Source organism: Tupaia chinensis, unplaced genomic scaffold (assembly GCF_000334495.1).
Source record: "Tupaia chinensis unplaced genomic scaffold, TupChi_1.0 Scaffold143624_1, whole genome shotgun sequence".
In the NCBI taxonomy this organism is placed as follows: Eukaryota; Metazoa; Chordata; class Mammalia; order Scandentia; family Tupaiidae; genus Tupaia; species Tupaia belangeri.
In genome coordinates, this window is record NW_006203472.1 from 1,463,797 (window position 1) to 1,478,438 (window position 14,642).

The window sequence follows — 14,642 nt, forward strand, 5'->3', positions numbered from 1 at the left end:
ATATGTGCGTATATATATATATATATAATATATATGTGTGTATATATGTATAATATATGTATATAAGACTCAAACTGCGGTTGACCATGTGGGAGTCCAGAGCCTTTAACCACGCCACCTCACAGCTCCCCCCGACCATAATACATTTTTAAAAGAGTAAGACTTACTATTGAAGTTCAAGTCCTTATTAAGTAACTCTTCCAACTCTCCCAAAGGGGCTCCTCCGCCTGCGCTGGCTTCCTCCCCCTTCACCCCGCACTGCTTCTCCCCCATCCTGTGGCCTCGCCCCCTCATCACCCCTCTGCCCACGCCGCCCCACACGCCCTCCTGCGGTTCGGCGACCATGCTGGAAGTCCCTTTCCCTCTGTTGGCTGCTCCTTCGGTACCACGTCCCTCACCTCCAAGGAGGTCCAGAGCACCATCACTTCTGGGACGCCTTCTGTGCCAGCCCCTTCCCCTGGCATGGATGAAGGGTCTGTACTCTATTCTCAGAACACTCTTTACTTCTCCTTCATGGCACTAAGCATTGGGTTGTAGGAAAGTCATGATGCATTTTTGCATACAAAAGTATGTCATCACTTTTCTTTTTTCTCTTTTTCTTTTAGAGAGATTTTTGCTATAGGGCCCATGTACCCACCAGAGACAGAGAGACAGAAAGTGGGAAATCACCCCCAGGAGGATGACCATGCCACAATGCCTTCTCTTCCATTCTCCTCTCAGATCTTGGGCACGCATGCACACACGCCTGGCATGAGTTTGAAGCCATCGGGTGTGGGACTTAAACTGCAGCTGACTACGTGGGAGCCCAGCCATCTAATCATGCCATCTAATGACCCCCGTCATGACTTTTCTGACGACCCAACACTTCACCATCTAACGCCCTGCTCTATGAGCACCAGCACGGGCCTGTCTTAGTCTCCTCTCTGCCCAGTGCCTCCCTGTGAGCCTGGCATGCATGGTGAAGATGCTCAATGAACGCTTATTGACTAAATAAGCAGATACGGGGATGAACAAGGGCCAGGCTATCACGGGACACCGACCTGCTGGCCCCAGGCAGTCTTCAGAGCCTGGAATCTCTCCACGTTCCCACTGTTGAAGGCATACAGGGTGTCAATGAGCCACTGGCGGTCAGTGTTCCTCAGCGATTCCAGCACAGGGTGCATGAGCTGTGAGGACGAAGACAGTCAGCTGAGGGAATCCCAGCCCTCCCGCCCTGTCAGGGTCCTGAACCCAGGGTCAACTTACGAGTTCTCCAAAGTTAAAAACTCCCTCGCCAAGAAGCCCTGCCAGTCCCAGTGTGAAGGCTCTCTCCTGCTGCTCAGACACTATGGCGGCAACAACAAATGTCCAGTTACACCAGTCCTGTTTGGCTTTAAAAATCTCACACAACAAAAAAGCAAAGGAAACTATTTCTGTAATAGTTATATTACAGAGCCTTGGTGCTAGAGGCCGCTTCTAAAGCACTGGGCTGCCTTAGAGTGCGACCAGAGACCACACAGGCCTGAGTGTGGGGAGCACACTCAGGCAATGGTCATTCCCTGAGCACAGGTGAACCTATTCCTATCTTCGGCCTATACCACGGGGATTGACGAGTTCCTTAAATCCCTCACCTGCTATGGGAAGGAGGATCACCTCTTATTTATCCTTTTTAAAGTAAGAATTATTTTATATAACTTTATTTATTTTAATTTGACCAGAGAGGGACAGAGTAAGAGAGAAAGAGAGGGAAAGTGAGAAAACAAGCCGACAGGTCCAGGACTTGAACTGTGGTTGGTCATGTGGGAGTCCAGCGCCCTTACCGACCATACCACCTGCCGGCCCCCCTCTTATTTATCTTAGTTATTTCACTTAGCCTCTTTTCAGACTAGTGTTAATTTACTTTGCTTCCACAGAACAAGTTCCTTATTTTCCCGACTGCACTAATTATTCTCAGTCTTTTCCCTGAGATCCGAAGTGGAAACTGTACCAACATCTTTGAAGAGCTAGCCTTCTGAGCTTCTAGTCTTGAGAAAGCCGTCTAAACCACTGCCAAGTTCTTTTCTACCTAACACTTACTGGCCACTTCTCTTTCCATTGTCGAAATGTTTTGTAATACAGTCCTACAGGTCTGTAACCTGTTTTCATACACGAGTCTCAGCTAGAGGAGTTTCACATGCCCTCATCCTGCATGGTGGTTACAAGGTATTCACACTGCTGTATTTCCCATAAGTACTTCCGACCTAGGCAACAGTAGGGACTTTGAAAAGTGTGAAGAGGCCAGGAGACGTAGCCTCATTTTCATTTGAATTAAATGCTAGGGACAATATGATGTAGAAATTAAATACACTTCCCACCTTTACTTCAGAAAGGGCTGAATGGGTCCGAGTAATTTCTGAGACCCACTCCTCTAAGAACCTCACAGCTGCTATGTCTGAAGAACAAGCTCCTGTGTGACTTGACTTCAATGGCCCCACGTTACCTGGTAGGTCCTTGATGTCGACACAGCCCAGAAAGCGCAGAGCATCTTTGTAATAAGATGCATGGTTTCCAATTGTTTGATAGTATTTACTGGAGAGATCGTAGAAACGACTATGAACTGATGTCACACCAGGGAGGTTGTTCAGCATTTCCTCAACATCTTCGATGGTTTCCTGCGCGCAGGAAGCAAAGTCACCTTTGATGTTAACTTAATGGGCTTTGAATGCAATGTATCACAAGATGAAAAGCATAAACCACAAAAGCAAAAGTTTGCTAAATGTAATTACATTCAAATGAAAAACTTTAGTTGGAGAACAGAGAAAACAGTACAAAGACAAGATACGAATTGGGAGGAGATATTTATAGCACGTGTAACCTGCAAAGGATTATGGCCACGGAAATAAAAAAAAACTCTCACAAATCAGTGAGGAGTCAAGCAACACAGTAGAAGAACGAGACGGTATTAACAGGTGACTTACAGCTGTGGAGCCACAAGTGGAACGGCCAATGAAACACTAGTAATTGAGAAATGGGTATTACACCCTCAACAACATCTGGTCCGTGAATATCCAGAAACAGAGCTGTGTGGGGTCTGGATGGTGCTGTGGGCATAAGGCGCTGGGGAGAAACACCTGACAGTATCTGGTGAGGATGGAGATGCATATGCCTTACCCTGTGGTGTCCAGGCATACGCCTGGTGAAACTGCCCATGTAAACAAAGGACCAGGCACAGAATAATAGCAGCATTGCATGTGACATAAAAAAAGCAAGCTAAGTCCTTTCCGTAGGAGACTGGCTGCATACATGTGCTGTGAGACACCAGGGAGGGTTAATAAGAGCTGGCGAGCATGACATGATGACTGTCACACCCAGCATCAGACAGCAAGTCAGGCCTTCCTCAGGGCTGCTCACCCCTATCTGGTGAAGCATAAGAAGACACGTGGGCACGAGAAGGCGGTTTGTTGGGGAGGAGCGTGCTCTGGGGGGCACCACGGCTCCAACTGGCTGCTTCACTCCTGAGCTGGCCGGGGCACGTGGGTGCCCGCTGCAGCGCTCTTCCCAGTGGTTTACAGCTGCTGGCACAGCTTAATGTTTCAAGGCAAAATGCAGGAAGTACTCTTGTGGGGTCAGATTGAGAAGCGATAACAATAAAGAGTGTTTTCTTGTTGGGCAATGAAAACATGAACACTTTAAAATCTTATCCCCTCTATTTTAATATCATGGTTACCAAGACAAATGAAACCAAACCAAAACACACGCAGTCTCTGGTCAAACAAGGGGACTGATCTCGTATGTTGGTCTCACTGCCATATCCACACCTGTCCTCAAACTGCATTAAATAAAAGCACAGACACAGATGGGAGACTCTGACAACCTCTAGGAGGCAGAGGCGGGCAGAGGCGTGGCAGATGGCCTGTCGGTGGTGGTGCCTGTACCGTGGAGCTCTGGGTGGCCGGTATGCTGCAGCCACACAAGGGTGCCCTTTTGTGGAAGGGTAATAGTCATGACATTAGCAACTGACTCTTTTTTTTTTTGGAGAGGTTTTTGCTATAGGGCACGTGCACTTGCCAGACAGACAGAGACAGAGAGACAGGAAGCGAGAAATCACCCCCCAGAGGGGATGGCCACGCCGCAATCCCTTCTCCTCCATTCTCCTCTCGGGATCTTGGGCATGCACGCACACACGCCTGGCATGAGTTCTAAGCCACTGGGTCCGGGATGCGAACCGCAGTCGACTACGTGGGAGGCCAGAGACATAGCCATTACGCTAACTGCTGGTCCCAGTAACTGACTGTTAAATGGTGTTAGGAAAGCTGCACATGCATGCACACAGGCATACCCACACACAGGCACACAGGGTGATCAGGTGAGAGCGGTAAAATGCGAACAGTGAGGAATGTTGGTTGGGGTATGAGAGTGCTTTGTGCCATTTTTACAACCTTTCTGTAATTTAAAAATAAACAGTTAAAGTGGAAAGAGAGCTTTTTTCTTCTATAGCTTTAAATAACCTTTGAAGCCGAACGTTAGTCCGTACTATGGCGACCTCACCTTTGTAACCTGCAGGTCTCCGATGTTTAACTTCAGAGCTCCGATCGCTGTTTTGCACAGGATCACTGCCTCATCACTACTTTTCACCTACAGACATCGAAAAGCAAGGAGACCTCAGATGCACAGCCAGCCAGCTGACAAACCCAACCTGTGTAAGGACTTAACTTTAACGAGACCTCGCGATCTCCAAAGGGTGGACGGTGAGCAACAGCACATACACTCTAAATGACAGCGCTCGCCCTTCGTGTTTACCTTCTCACGCGTCTTTTCCAGAAAAGTCAGAGCTACATTAGGATCTAGAAATGAAAGACCAAAGTCAGAAGAGCCACCTTTGCCGACTGGTTGCTACCAGCCAAGACCCTGTTGGGTAGGATAATCTTTAGGTTTAGGTCAGAAAGGATAACAAAAACGTAACTTAGAATCTGGTATTTCCTATGAAAACACAGACGTTTAATTAACTTGTATTTCCAGATCATTTTAACTCCTACTTAGGTCTGCTCCTCTGTGAGACAAGGGGAGACTTACCAGTCATCTGCCTCACGACATGGAGAATGATTTCTACCAGGGACAAAGGGTTCACCCTGAAACGAAAACCACCAGCCTTTCACTGTCGACGAATGCCCTCAATGCACTCGTTTTCAAAGTAAAAACAGACAGAGAGGTTTTACCTGTGCTCAAATTCACTGATGAAGTTTTCATAAAGCTGTGGAACCAAAACAGAGAGTTATTATAGGACGTCTTTCTGCAAAATCAAGACTCTCAACACTACTCATAGTTAGAGAGGTGATGTCAATGTTACCAAGTTGTGCCTTTGCAAACCACGAAGTCCGTCACAGAGTAAGTATTGCACAACGTCTACTAAACGACAGCAAACCCACATTAGGGCTTAACTTCACAAGACGATCACGAATGTATTACTAAAGAAAACTAGGATTTCTTTCTACTGTAGCTTTGGGGGATCAGAATACCAATTTAGAATCTCCCAAAGAACTAATTTTCTTTCTTTCTTTTTTTTCCCCTTGGGTGTGTAAGGGAGAAAGACAGAGAACGAGAAAATGAGAAATCACTCCCCGGCGGATGGCCATGCCACAATCCCTTCTCTTCCATTCTCCTCTCAGGATGTGGGGCATGCACGCACACGCACCTTACATGGTTATCAGGCCGCCAGGTCTGGGACTTGAACCTGGAGTCAGCCGTGGGGGATCCAGCACCTTAACCCCCCCACCATCAGGTGGCCCCAACCATTCCTATATTCTTCCTCCAAGCCATTCTTTTTTTTTTGAAGAGGTTTTCACTATAGGGCACGCGCGCTCGCCAGACAGACATACAGAGACATAGAGACAGAAAGCGAGAAATCACCCCCCAGGGGGGATGGTCACGCCGCAATCCCTTCTCCTCCATCCTCCTCTCGGGATCTTGGGCACACACGCACACGCACCCGGTGTGATTTTTAAGCCACCGGGTCCAGGACGCGAACCGCGGTCGACTACGTGGGAGTCCAGCGACATAGCCATTACGCTAACTGCTGGTTCCCCCTCCAAGCCATTCTTAAGCAAAACAGATTATCAGTTTGAAATGTTTACTAACTAAACGTAATGGACTTCCCTTAGAGTTTAGACGATTACAGGCCAATTATGTTGCAGGACCAAATTTCCTAGCCATTCAGCACACACTCGAGCACTTCCTGACTTTCTGCCAGGAACTACAGACAGAATGTGTATGACAAACAGTAGAACACAAGGAACTCCTGGCCGAGTGGGGAAGACAGTCTGTAACCAAACCCATGACAGTACTGTGAGTGGGAGAGCGAGGAAGACAAAGCACACAGGTGGGTCAGCCAAAGGGAGAGGCGTCAAAGAAGGGTATTCCACAAGTGGTAATAATGGGGTTTCAAGAAATGAGGGACAGTTAGGCAGATATCTGTATAGGAGAGGGGCAGCTGAGAGAAGAACATTCCAGACAGCAACAAATACATGCAAAAGCACGGAAGAAAAGACTGCATTATGCTTCCCGAGAATTTCTGACGGACAAGGAGAGGGGGAGACACTGAGGACTGGTCTCTGTCCTGAAGGCCAGACGCATCCATGGAGACACATGACCACACTTCTACTTAGACACACGCTGGGGCAGAGAGGAGAGCACAGGGAGAGACTAGTTAGAGGCTACGTGTAGCAAAGACAGGACAGCGAGGGAACGATCGTGAGGACAGACAAGATGTCTGAGAGGCAGCTGGGAAGATGAACGAGACTTGCTCAGGTGTGGGCTTCACAGGGAAGGAGAACTGACAACAACCCTGAGCTTATGGCTAGGCAACGGAGCAAAGGGAGGGCCCTGCATGGGTACGGTAGGTAGGGACAGGGAGCCTCCAGCTGTCTTCAGCTTTGGATAAGGAGCCCCTGAAGTTCCTCTGCAACACGAAGATAAAAACGTCCCTGTGGCAGTTAGACAGTCAAATCGAGAGCAGAGTAAATAGCCATCTAAATTTAAAAAGGGTCTTTAAATCACAAGAGACTATATCAAGATATTTTCTTCATTAAAAGAGAATGTTTTAACATTCCTGATACCTATTATAATTTACAGAGTTATCTAAAGAAAAGAAGTCTCACTAAATCCAGAAGGTCAGAATTACCTCTGGTGACTACAAATTCATGATACTACCTATCCTGAACTTATGTGGGCTAGGTCTCAATAATTCTTTCTTTTTTTTTATTTTAAAGAGGTTTTTGCTATAGGGCGCGTGCACTTGCCAGACAGACAGAGAGAAACTGAGAGACAGAAAGTTAGAAATCACCCCCCAGGGGGGATGGTCACACCGCAATCCCTTCTCCTCCATTCTCCTCTCGGGATCTTAGGCACGCACGCACACATGCCTGGCATGAGTTTTAAGCCACCGGGTCCGGGACGCGAACCGCGGTTGACTACATGGGAGTCCAGTGACATAGCCATTACGCTAACTGCTAGTCCTGATAATTCTTAAAGTTTTATTTTGTCCATGAAAAAAATAAACTCAAATCTGCCAACATGAGTAAGTGTTACATTAACAGGAGGTTAAGAGAATATTTTGTCATATGTAGGAAAGAGATTTAAAGATAAGAAAACAAGGAACAAGTTCTCCATTACTATGAGACAGAATTTCAGGAAACAAGTATTAAGACATGTCTGGTTCATCACTTTCCACACAGTCTACAACTCAGAATGCAAAATCGAGACCTCCAGTTCCTCCAGGGAGTGAAATGCCAAATGTATGGGTATAAACAACGAGAAAGACCTCACAAGCCCAGGAGGTGGGGTAGTAGGGTTGGGAAGTTTCACTGAGCACATAACAAGCAATGTCTTGGGGAGAGGTGACCTACAATGAAGAAGCTAGCTATCAGCCACAATGCTGGTATAAATCTGACTCACTCAGAGTCAGAGAAAGGTACCAAAGGGTAAGACTTCAAAGAGGAGTCTACCAGTAAGCAAATTTGTGGAGCTCTGTTAGGGGATCAGGAAAGTTTGGGAAAGAGACTGAATTTTCTTTCTATTGATAAAATTCTGAAAGTACTCTATTACCAAGGGGGCATGACATCATGGACTCCCCCTCCAGCCCCTGTTCTATCTTCCACAATGTCCAAGATAGAAGAGTTTCGGCAAGCAGAGTCAGTGTGGGTGAGGGAAGTGATGGCAGCTATTTAAGAGTCCTAAGGTAATCCTCTCTATATTCACTTGCACTGCCTAACTGGTATAAAACTTTGAAATTTCGAGTAAGTTTTCCAAAAGAGCAATACTAAAAAAAAAATCTATAAACAATAAAGTATTGGGACCAGCAATTGGCATAATGGCTATGTTGCTGGACTCCCATGTAGTCAACTGCAGTTCGAGTCCTGGACCTGGTGGCTTAAACTCATGCCGGGTGTGTATGTGTGCATGTGTGCCCAAGATCCCAAGAGGAGAATGGAGGAGAAGGGACTACAGTGTGGCCATCCCCCTTGGGGGGTGATTTCTTGCTTTCTGTCTCTTTGGCAAGTGCATGTGCCCTATAGCAAAAACCTTTCCAAATAAACAAACAAAAAATAGCAATAAAATATCGATATCAGGGCATACTATTAGACACCAGAATGTCTGTGTTTGAATCTTCTTTTGTTACTCATTAGCTGTGACCTATGGTCAGTTATTTAACCTTTTAATATCTGCTTCTACATCAAAAAAAAAAAACCATAAAATGAAATACAACAAAAAGATAAAAGTGATATTTATCTTTCTGGGACCAGCAGTTGGCATAATGGCTATGTTGCTGGACTCTCATGTAGTTGACCATGGTTCGAATACCAGCCCTAGTGGCTTACACTACACTGGGCATGCGTGCGTGTGTGCCCAAGATCACGAGAGGAGAATGGGGGAGAAGGGATTGTGGTGTGGCCGTTCCCTCGGAGGGTGATTTCTTGCTTTCTGTCTACCTCTTTCTGTCTTTCTGGTGAGTGCATGAGCCCTATAGCAAAAACCTCTCTCTAAAAAAAAAAAAAGATAAAAGTGGTATATATCTTTCAATGCTGTTAAGGAGAATAAAAGGGTAAATTATTTACCTTAATGAGACCATCTCCTTGGGCAAAGCATGGGTCCTGCACAAAATCAAGCACCTGAAGTGTCAATTGATGCCACAACCTGGAAAAGACAAAGCCCTTGAGACCTATAAACCAACACCCAGCCACCCCCCCATTCTTGATGGTCTGACCATGTAACAAATACTAACCAGTCTCTACTGTGTAGCGGAGAGAATGCTGGCTCTGCTACTGAACGGTTATAACGGTTATATCGCTTTGAGATCACTTCACTTCTGAGACTCCATTTTCCCAGCTGTGAAATGGAGCACATCTGTCTAGGCTACCTCAAAAGGCTGTCGTCGTAAGGTCTGACTGGAGAAAGTAACTTTGAAATTATGTACATCTAAGTTGAATTCCTGGCTCTTCTACTTATTAGCTGAGAATCTCAAGGAAGGTAACTAAACTGAGCTTCGGTTTCCTTATCTGTGATTGGGATGACTGAAGGAAGACACAAGCTAATGTACAAAACCGGTGACACCCAAAAACCGAAGGTTAGTATTTAATAACGCAGATGAAATGTTTGAAAACGACCAGGTGCTACTCAACATAAGCAGTTATTCAGCAAACACTGAGAATTTTCTCTCAACAAGTGCTAATTGCAGAAGGCTGCTGAGCATCAATGTGTATATTGCACACTGCGTGAAAGGCGCTAGGCTAAAATGAACAGGACACGGTTACTAGAGGAGGTGTATTTTCCTGGCTAACAGCTCTAGCCTGAGGCTAGCGGTGTATTCTATTCATTTTAAATGAGGTTGGTGAGCAGCAACACACGATTGAATTATTCCGAAGTTCATCCTGTTTTAAACCAACCCAAACTCTGAGAAGTCTCTAGGAGCACGGAGCGCAATGTGAAATAGAATGGAAAGGAGGGACAACGGGAGAGGGTGTGAGTGCATGCATCCCACGTAATCAGGCAACTGAATCAAAATGGAAAACAAGAAAACTGCACTGGCCTCTGGTCTATCGGCTCCAGACCGTGACACGACAAGGCTGGGTACGACCATGGTTTCCGAAAGGGGTGGCGATCTGGCTCTCAAAGTGTGTTTGCTTGTCTGACCGGGGTCAAGAGCTAAAATCGCAGGCCAGCCTGAACCCCTTTAGTAAGGCCAGAAAGGGCGGCCAGACGGCTGAGACAGCCCCTCGGTCAGGGAAGCAGGGACTCCTAGCTCCCCAAACCCTAGCGGTCTACTCCTTAACCCCTCTCACCCTCGGCCCTGCCTCCTCCGGTACCGGCTCTCCCCACACGTCCTCGCCCACTCTCTCTGCTCTCGGGTCTGAGCGTCCTCGGTCCCAGAAGGAAGCCCCCCGTCTCTCCAGCCCCTCCGTCTCGCCCTATTTCCGGGGCCCCTCGGCTCGGCGCTCACTTTTTCGTGTAGAGCTCCTCTAGACGGTGCCACACGGCGGCCTGCCCCGGCCCGGAGCTCTGGCTCTGCTGTAGGAAGCCCGGTACGTCCTTCATGACTGCAGGACGAGCCCAGGACAGAGGCACAACTGAGATGTCAGCTCCGCAGGGATGGCCGGAAGTGCTCACTCACTTCCGGCGCCGCGCCGCGCGGGGCACGCCGGGAGCGCAGTGTCCGACGTCCGCGGCCCGCTGGTTGCCAGGGTAACCGCGCCTCTCCTTTCGGACAGTCTCTTCTGGGTTGTGGCCAGATCTTACGCGCTCCCGGCCGTACCACTGAGGCATAAGAAGGTGCCAGCGCCTGGGGTCGATCGGCCAATGGCAGCGTGGCTGCATTTTCGCTTCTCAGAGAAGGCCATAGTACCTTCCCAGTAGTGTGCGAGGACTAAGTGTAAATGTCATGCCTGAACCATAGCAAGCGCCTAGGAAGTTTTGGTTATCATCACCATTCCGGTTGGGAGTGCACGGCAGAGAAATGCGGGATCCCAGTTTGGCGTTGGGAGCGAGAAGCCAGATCCAACATTCTAGGGAACGGCCACCTCGCTCCACCTGGGCGGGCCCGCGGGGCGGGGCCGAGCGTGGGGGGCGGGGCGGGAGCGCCGGGGCGGAGCTCGGGCTCCGGGCGGCGGCGGGGACATGGCGCTGTGGGGTCGGCGCGCCTTTGCCAGCCTCAGGCTGAAGGGTCTGGGGGACGGTCCGCGCGGCTGTGGGCCTGCGTGGATGGGGACGTCAGGCGTCCGTGCGGGGGCGGGTGGGAACATTGTGCTGCGGGCCGAGAACCTGCTGGCGGCGCGCGTGTTTAAGATGTCGCTTCCTAGTCCCACAGCTCCAAGGGTATTCCAGAGGCGTCCGAGGGCACCAGTTCCTTGTTTCTTCTTTCGCAGGTATTTTGGGGTTGTACAGACAATTCTTGGGTGTTCATTTTCGACACCTCAGCCCCTTCTCAAGTATAGATTCTGTTCTGTACCTTGCCTTTTTTAACGGTATGTCTTGGAGTTACTTCCATTCCTACAAAAATGCGTTCTCAGTCTGTATTCTGGCCCGTAGAAGTCCGTTATCGGGAGGATGTCGCATAATGCATCTCGGCAAAAAACCCTTATTGAAATAGCGTATACTTCAGTTAGCACGGATAATGCTATGGTGAATAACCTTGCTTGCATCTGGTTTTTGGGTAAATTCCTAGTATTGGGACAGCTGGATCTAAAGGTGTTTATATTTAACGTGTTAATTGCCCCCGGTACAGTTTGTGCTATTAATATCCCTGGATGTATGGTATCCACACAGTAATTACACTTTTTGGAAATCTTATTCAGCTACTGAGCCTATGTATGCAAAATCTTAAGGTCTGTAGCTGTTGATTGTAGTTGTTAGGAAAGGAACGTAAAAGCCCTGTAATGGGTGGATAGTTACGTAGATAAGGGTACAGGCACTCCTTGCTGATGGCTACTGAAAATATGGGTAAAGAGTTTAATAAGGAGACCTTGAGGCGTCACTTGTCGTACCAAGAAGCCTTTTATTGAACTGTTCTTCTGTGTCAGATTGTTCCAGGAATTGGGGATAGAGTAGGCACCAGGACAGACCCACACTTGCTTCCTTGGAACTAATTCTGAAATCAGAGATCAACTGCAAGACTGATTTAGTGTTATTAAACAGATTCTTGCTTCCACCCGTCCTAAAACAGGAGGTGGAGGGCTGCCTGTGAGAAGTGTCCCACTGTCACAGCTTTCAGCACTCTGGGATTTCTGCTCCTCGACTTTAGATTTTACGTGAATTCACCCATTGTGTGTCCTTCCACAGTAGTTCCTCCCAGTAGCACTCACACCTGCCTTTCATGGTCCCCCCAGTTTCATACAGTGTAGCATACACAAAGGGGTCTTCGAGAAGTTCACAGGAAATGTGTTTTATGAAAAAAGTATGCATGGGTTTCATTAAAGACACGTTTTTAAAGAATTATTTATGTAATTTTTTTATAATTATTTTTTTCACATGAGTTGAGAAAGCAAGTTGCTAGGTTCAGGACTTGAACTGCGGTTGGCCATGGGAGAATTCTAGCACCTTAACCACCACACCACCTGCTGGCCCAAAGAAAATGTTTGTAATTGTCAGAATGCATGTGCACTTGCCAGAGACAGCGCAGAGAGGAGGAGAAAGCACTCCCCAGTGGGGTACGGTCTCATTGCAGTCCTTTGTCCTATTGTCTGTTCGTTTGGGGCATACACACACTTGCACTCAGTGTGTTCTTCCGGCCACTGGGTGGGGATTAAAACCGTGGTTGGACTTGTGGGGTCCAGCTCACCTTAACCACTAGGCTGTGGAGTTGGCCCTCACAAATCTTTTGTGCCAAAATAACTTCTAACTTGTTACAACATGCCAGGATATAATCTAATTTGAGGCACTAAACAGGATAAAATAGCAGTTTGAAAAGAGCCCTTTTTCACAGCAACATAAATTCTGCTAAAATCGAAGCAAGAACAAACACCAAATTTATGGTGACGTCTAGAGAATGGTGAAACCATTGATACTTTCTGAAAAAATTATGAGAACAGTGCCCAAGAAAATAAGCAATTTATCAATGGATGACTGGTTTTAAGGACAAGATAATGGGTTGACCCTCTGGCCTAGTTGTTAAGGGAGCTGGATCCAACATGGCCAACCACGTGGTTCAAATCCTGGCCCTTACAGCTTGAGAAACACGCCTGGCCCTGGAGCGTGCGTGCCCCTGGTGCCTACATGCCCAAGACCCAGACAGGATGGAGACATGGAGGAGAAGGGATTACTGTGTGACTATGCCCCATGGAGAGGGGGAGCTCTTTCACCCTCCTTTTCTCTCTCTCTCTCTCTCTCTCTCTCTCTCTCGCTCACATGCCCTTGGGTGGGCAAAGAAACAAAACAAAAAAGAAGAGATAGGATGATGCCTGCAGAGGCAGATCATCTATATCAATTTGTGAGGAAGAAATTCATCTCATTATGCCGTAATTGAAGACGGCTGATGTTTAACAGCAGCCCCCCCCCCCCCACCCCCCAACCACAACACCACCACACCCAACCGCCAACACCACAGACATCTCATTTGGTTCAGCTGACTCAGTTCTGACTGAAACACTACAGTTGAGCAAACTTCCTGCTCAATGGGTATGGAAACTCAGATCAGCTGCTGACAAGAGCAGAGCCTTCAATGGAACTTTTTAAAAAGTAAGATCAAGATCCCGAAGCATTTATTCAAACAGTTGTACCAAGAGATGGCAGATGGCTTCATCGGTCTGATCCTGAAGACAAAGCACAATCAAAGCGCTAACTACCAAGAGGTGGATGTGATGTCATCAGAGTACAGGTCAACTGGTCAAGAGCAGAGTTTGAGCCAGCCTTTGGCATGGTGGTTAAGGCAGCTGGCTTCATGGCCAACTGCACATTCAAGCCCTGGACCTGGAGGCTTAAAAAACACACCAGGCATGTGTACATGTGTGCCGAGAATCTCAAAGAGAGGGAGACATGGAAGAGAAGACTGGTGTGGTCATCCCTCATGGGGTTACTTTCTTTCTCCAGTGTCCTTTCTCGCTAGGTGTGCCCTCTGGCAAATTCAAAACCAAACTAAAGAGTGGGTGCCTGTGCTTGTGTGTCCCAAAATTCCAAAAGAAGGGAGAAATGGAAGAGAAGGGACTGTGGTGTGGCCTTCCCCCATGAGCGTGGGGGACGGGGGAATGTTCTTTCTCATCACCCTCCCCCACTTCCAGTGAACTCATGATGTTCCCTTGGTAAAGTAAAAAAGAAAAAAAAAAAAAAGCAAAATCACAGCAACAGTTTTTTGGTATGCTCAAGTTATTTTGCTTGTTGACTTTTTTATTTAGTTATTTATTTTTAAAGAGGTTTTTGCATTAGGGTGTGTGTGCTCACCAGAGAGAGACAGAGACAGTGAGAAGGAAAGTGAGAAATCATCCCCCAGTGGTTGACCATGCCACAATCCCTTCTCCTCCATTCTCCCCCCAGGATCTCGGGCATGCGCACACACATACCTGGTGTGATTTTCAAGCCACGGGTCCAGGACTCAAGACTGTGGTCAGCCATGTGGGAGTTCAGCGACATAATCACTACACCATCTGCTGGCCCCGACTTTTGATTTTTTCTTATTTTTACATTCAGTTGCTGTATATCTTTTT

General features: G+C 47.5%; 2 protein-coding genes across 5 annotated transcripts in view; one reads left to right on the forward strand and one right to left on the reverse strand.

Annotated features, from left to right (window-relative positions):
- PSMD13 (proteasome 26S subunit, non-ATPase 13) overlaps window positions 1-10,623 on the reverse strand; it is a 14,370-nt gene extending 3,747 nt beyond the window's left edge. The window contains exons 1-9 of the mRNA XM_006164462.3: window positions 10,451-10,623; window positions 9,069-9,147; window positions 5,175-5,209; window positions 5,032-5,087; window positions 4,759-4,802; window positions 4,507-4,593; window positions 2,459-2,630; window positions 1,246-1,325; window positions 1,041-1,166 (exon numbers count right to left, since the gene is read on the reverse strand). Coding sequence (XP_006164524.1) covers window positions 1,041-1,166; window positions 1,246-1,325; window positions 2,459-2,630; window positions 4,507-4,593; window positions 4,759-4,802; window positions 5,032-5,087; window positions 5,175-5,209; window positions 9,069-9,147; window positions 10,451-10,545 — 774 coding nt within the window. The 5' untranslated portion in view covers window positions 10,546-10,623. The remainder of the gene's footprint in view (window positions 1-1,040; window positions 1,167-1,245; window positions 1,326-2,458; window positions 2,631-4,506; window positions 4,594-4,758; window positions 4,803-5,031; window positions 5,088-5,174; window positions 5,210-9,068; window positions 9,148-10,450) is intronic.
- Window positions 10,624-10,627: 4 nt separating this feature from the next.
- Window positions 10,628-14,642, forward strand: part of SIRT3 (sirtuin 3) — a 41,642-nt gene continuing 37,627 nt past the window's right edge. For 3 of the 4 annotated variants that reach the window (XM_006164461.3, XM_027766671.1, XM_027766672.1), the window contains exon 1: window positions 11,108-11,372. In XM_006164461.3, the coding sequence (XP_006164523.2) occupies window positions 11,125-11,372 (248 nt within the window). In that variant the 5' untranslated portion in view covers window positions 11,108-11,124. Of the gene's footprint in view, window positions 10,780-11,107; window positions 11,373-14,642 lie in introns of those variants that run through there. The other variant, XM_027766673.1, reaches the window with a different exon arrangement.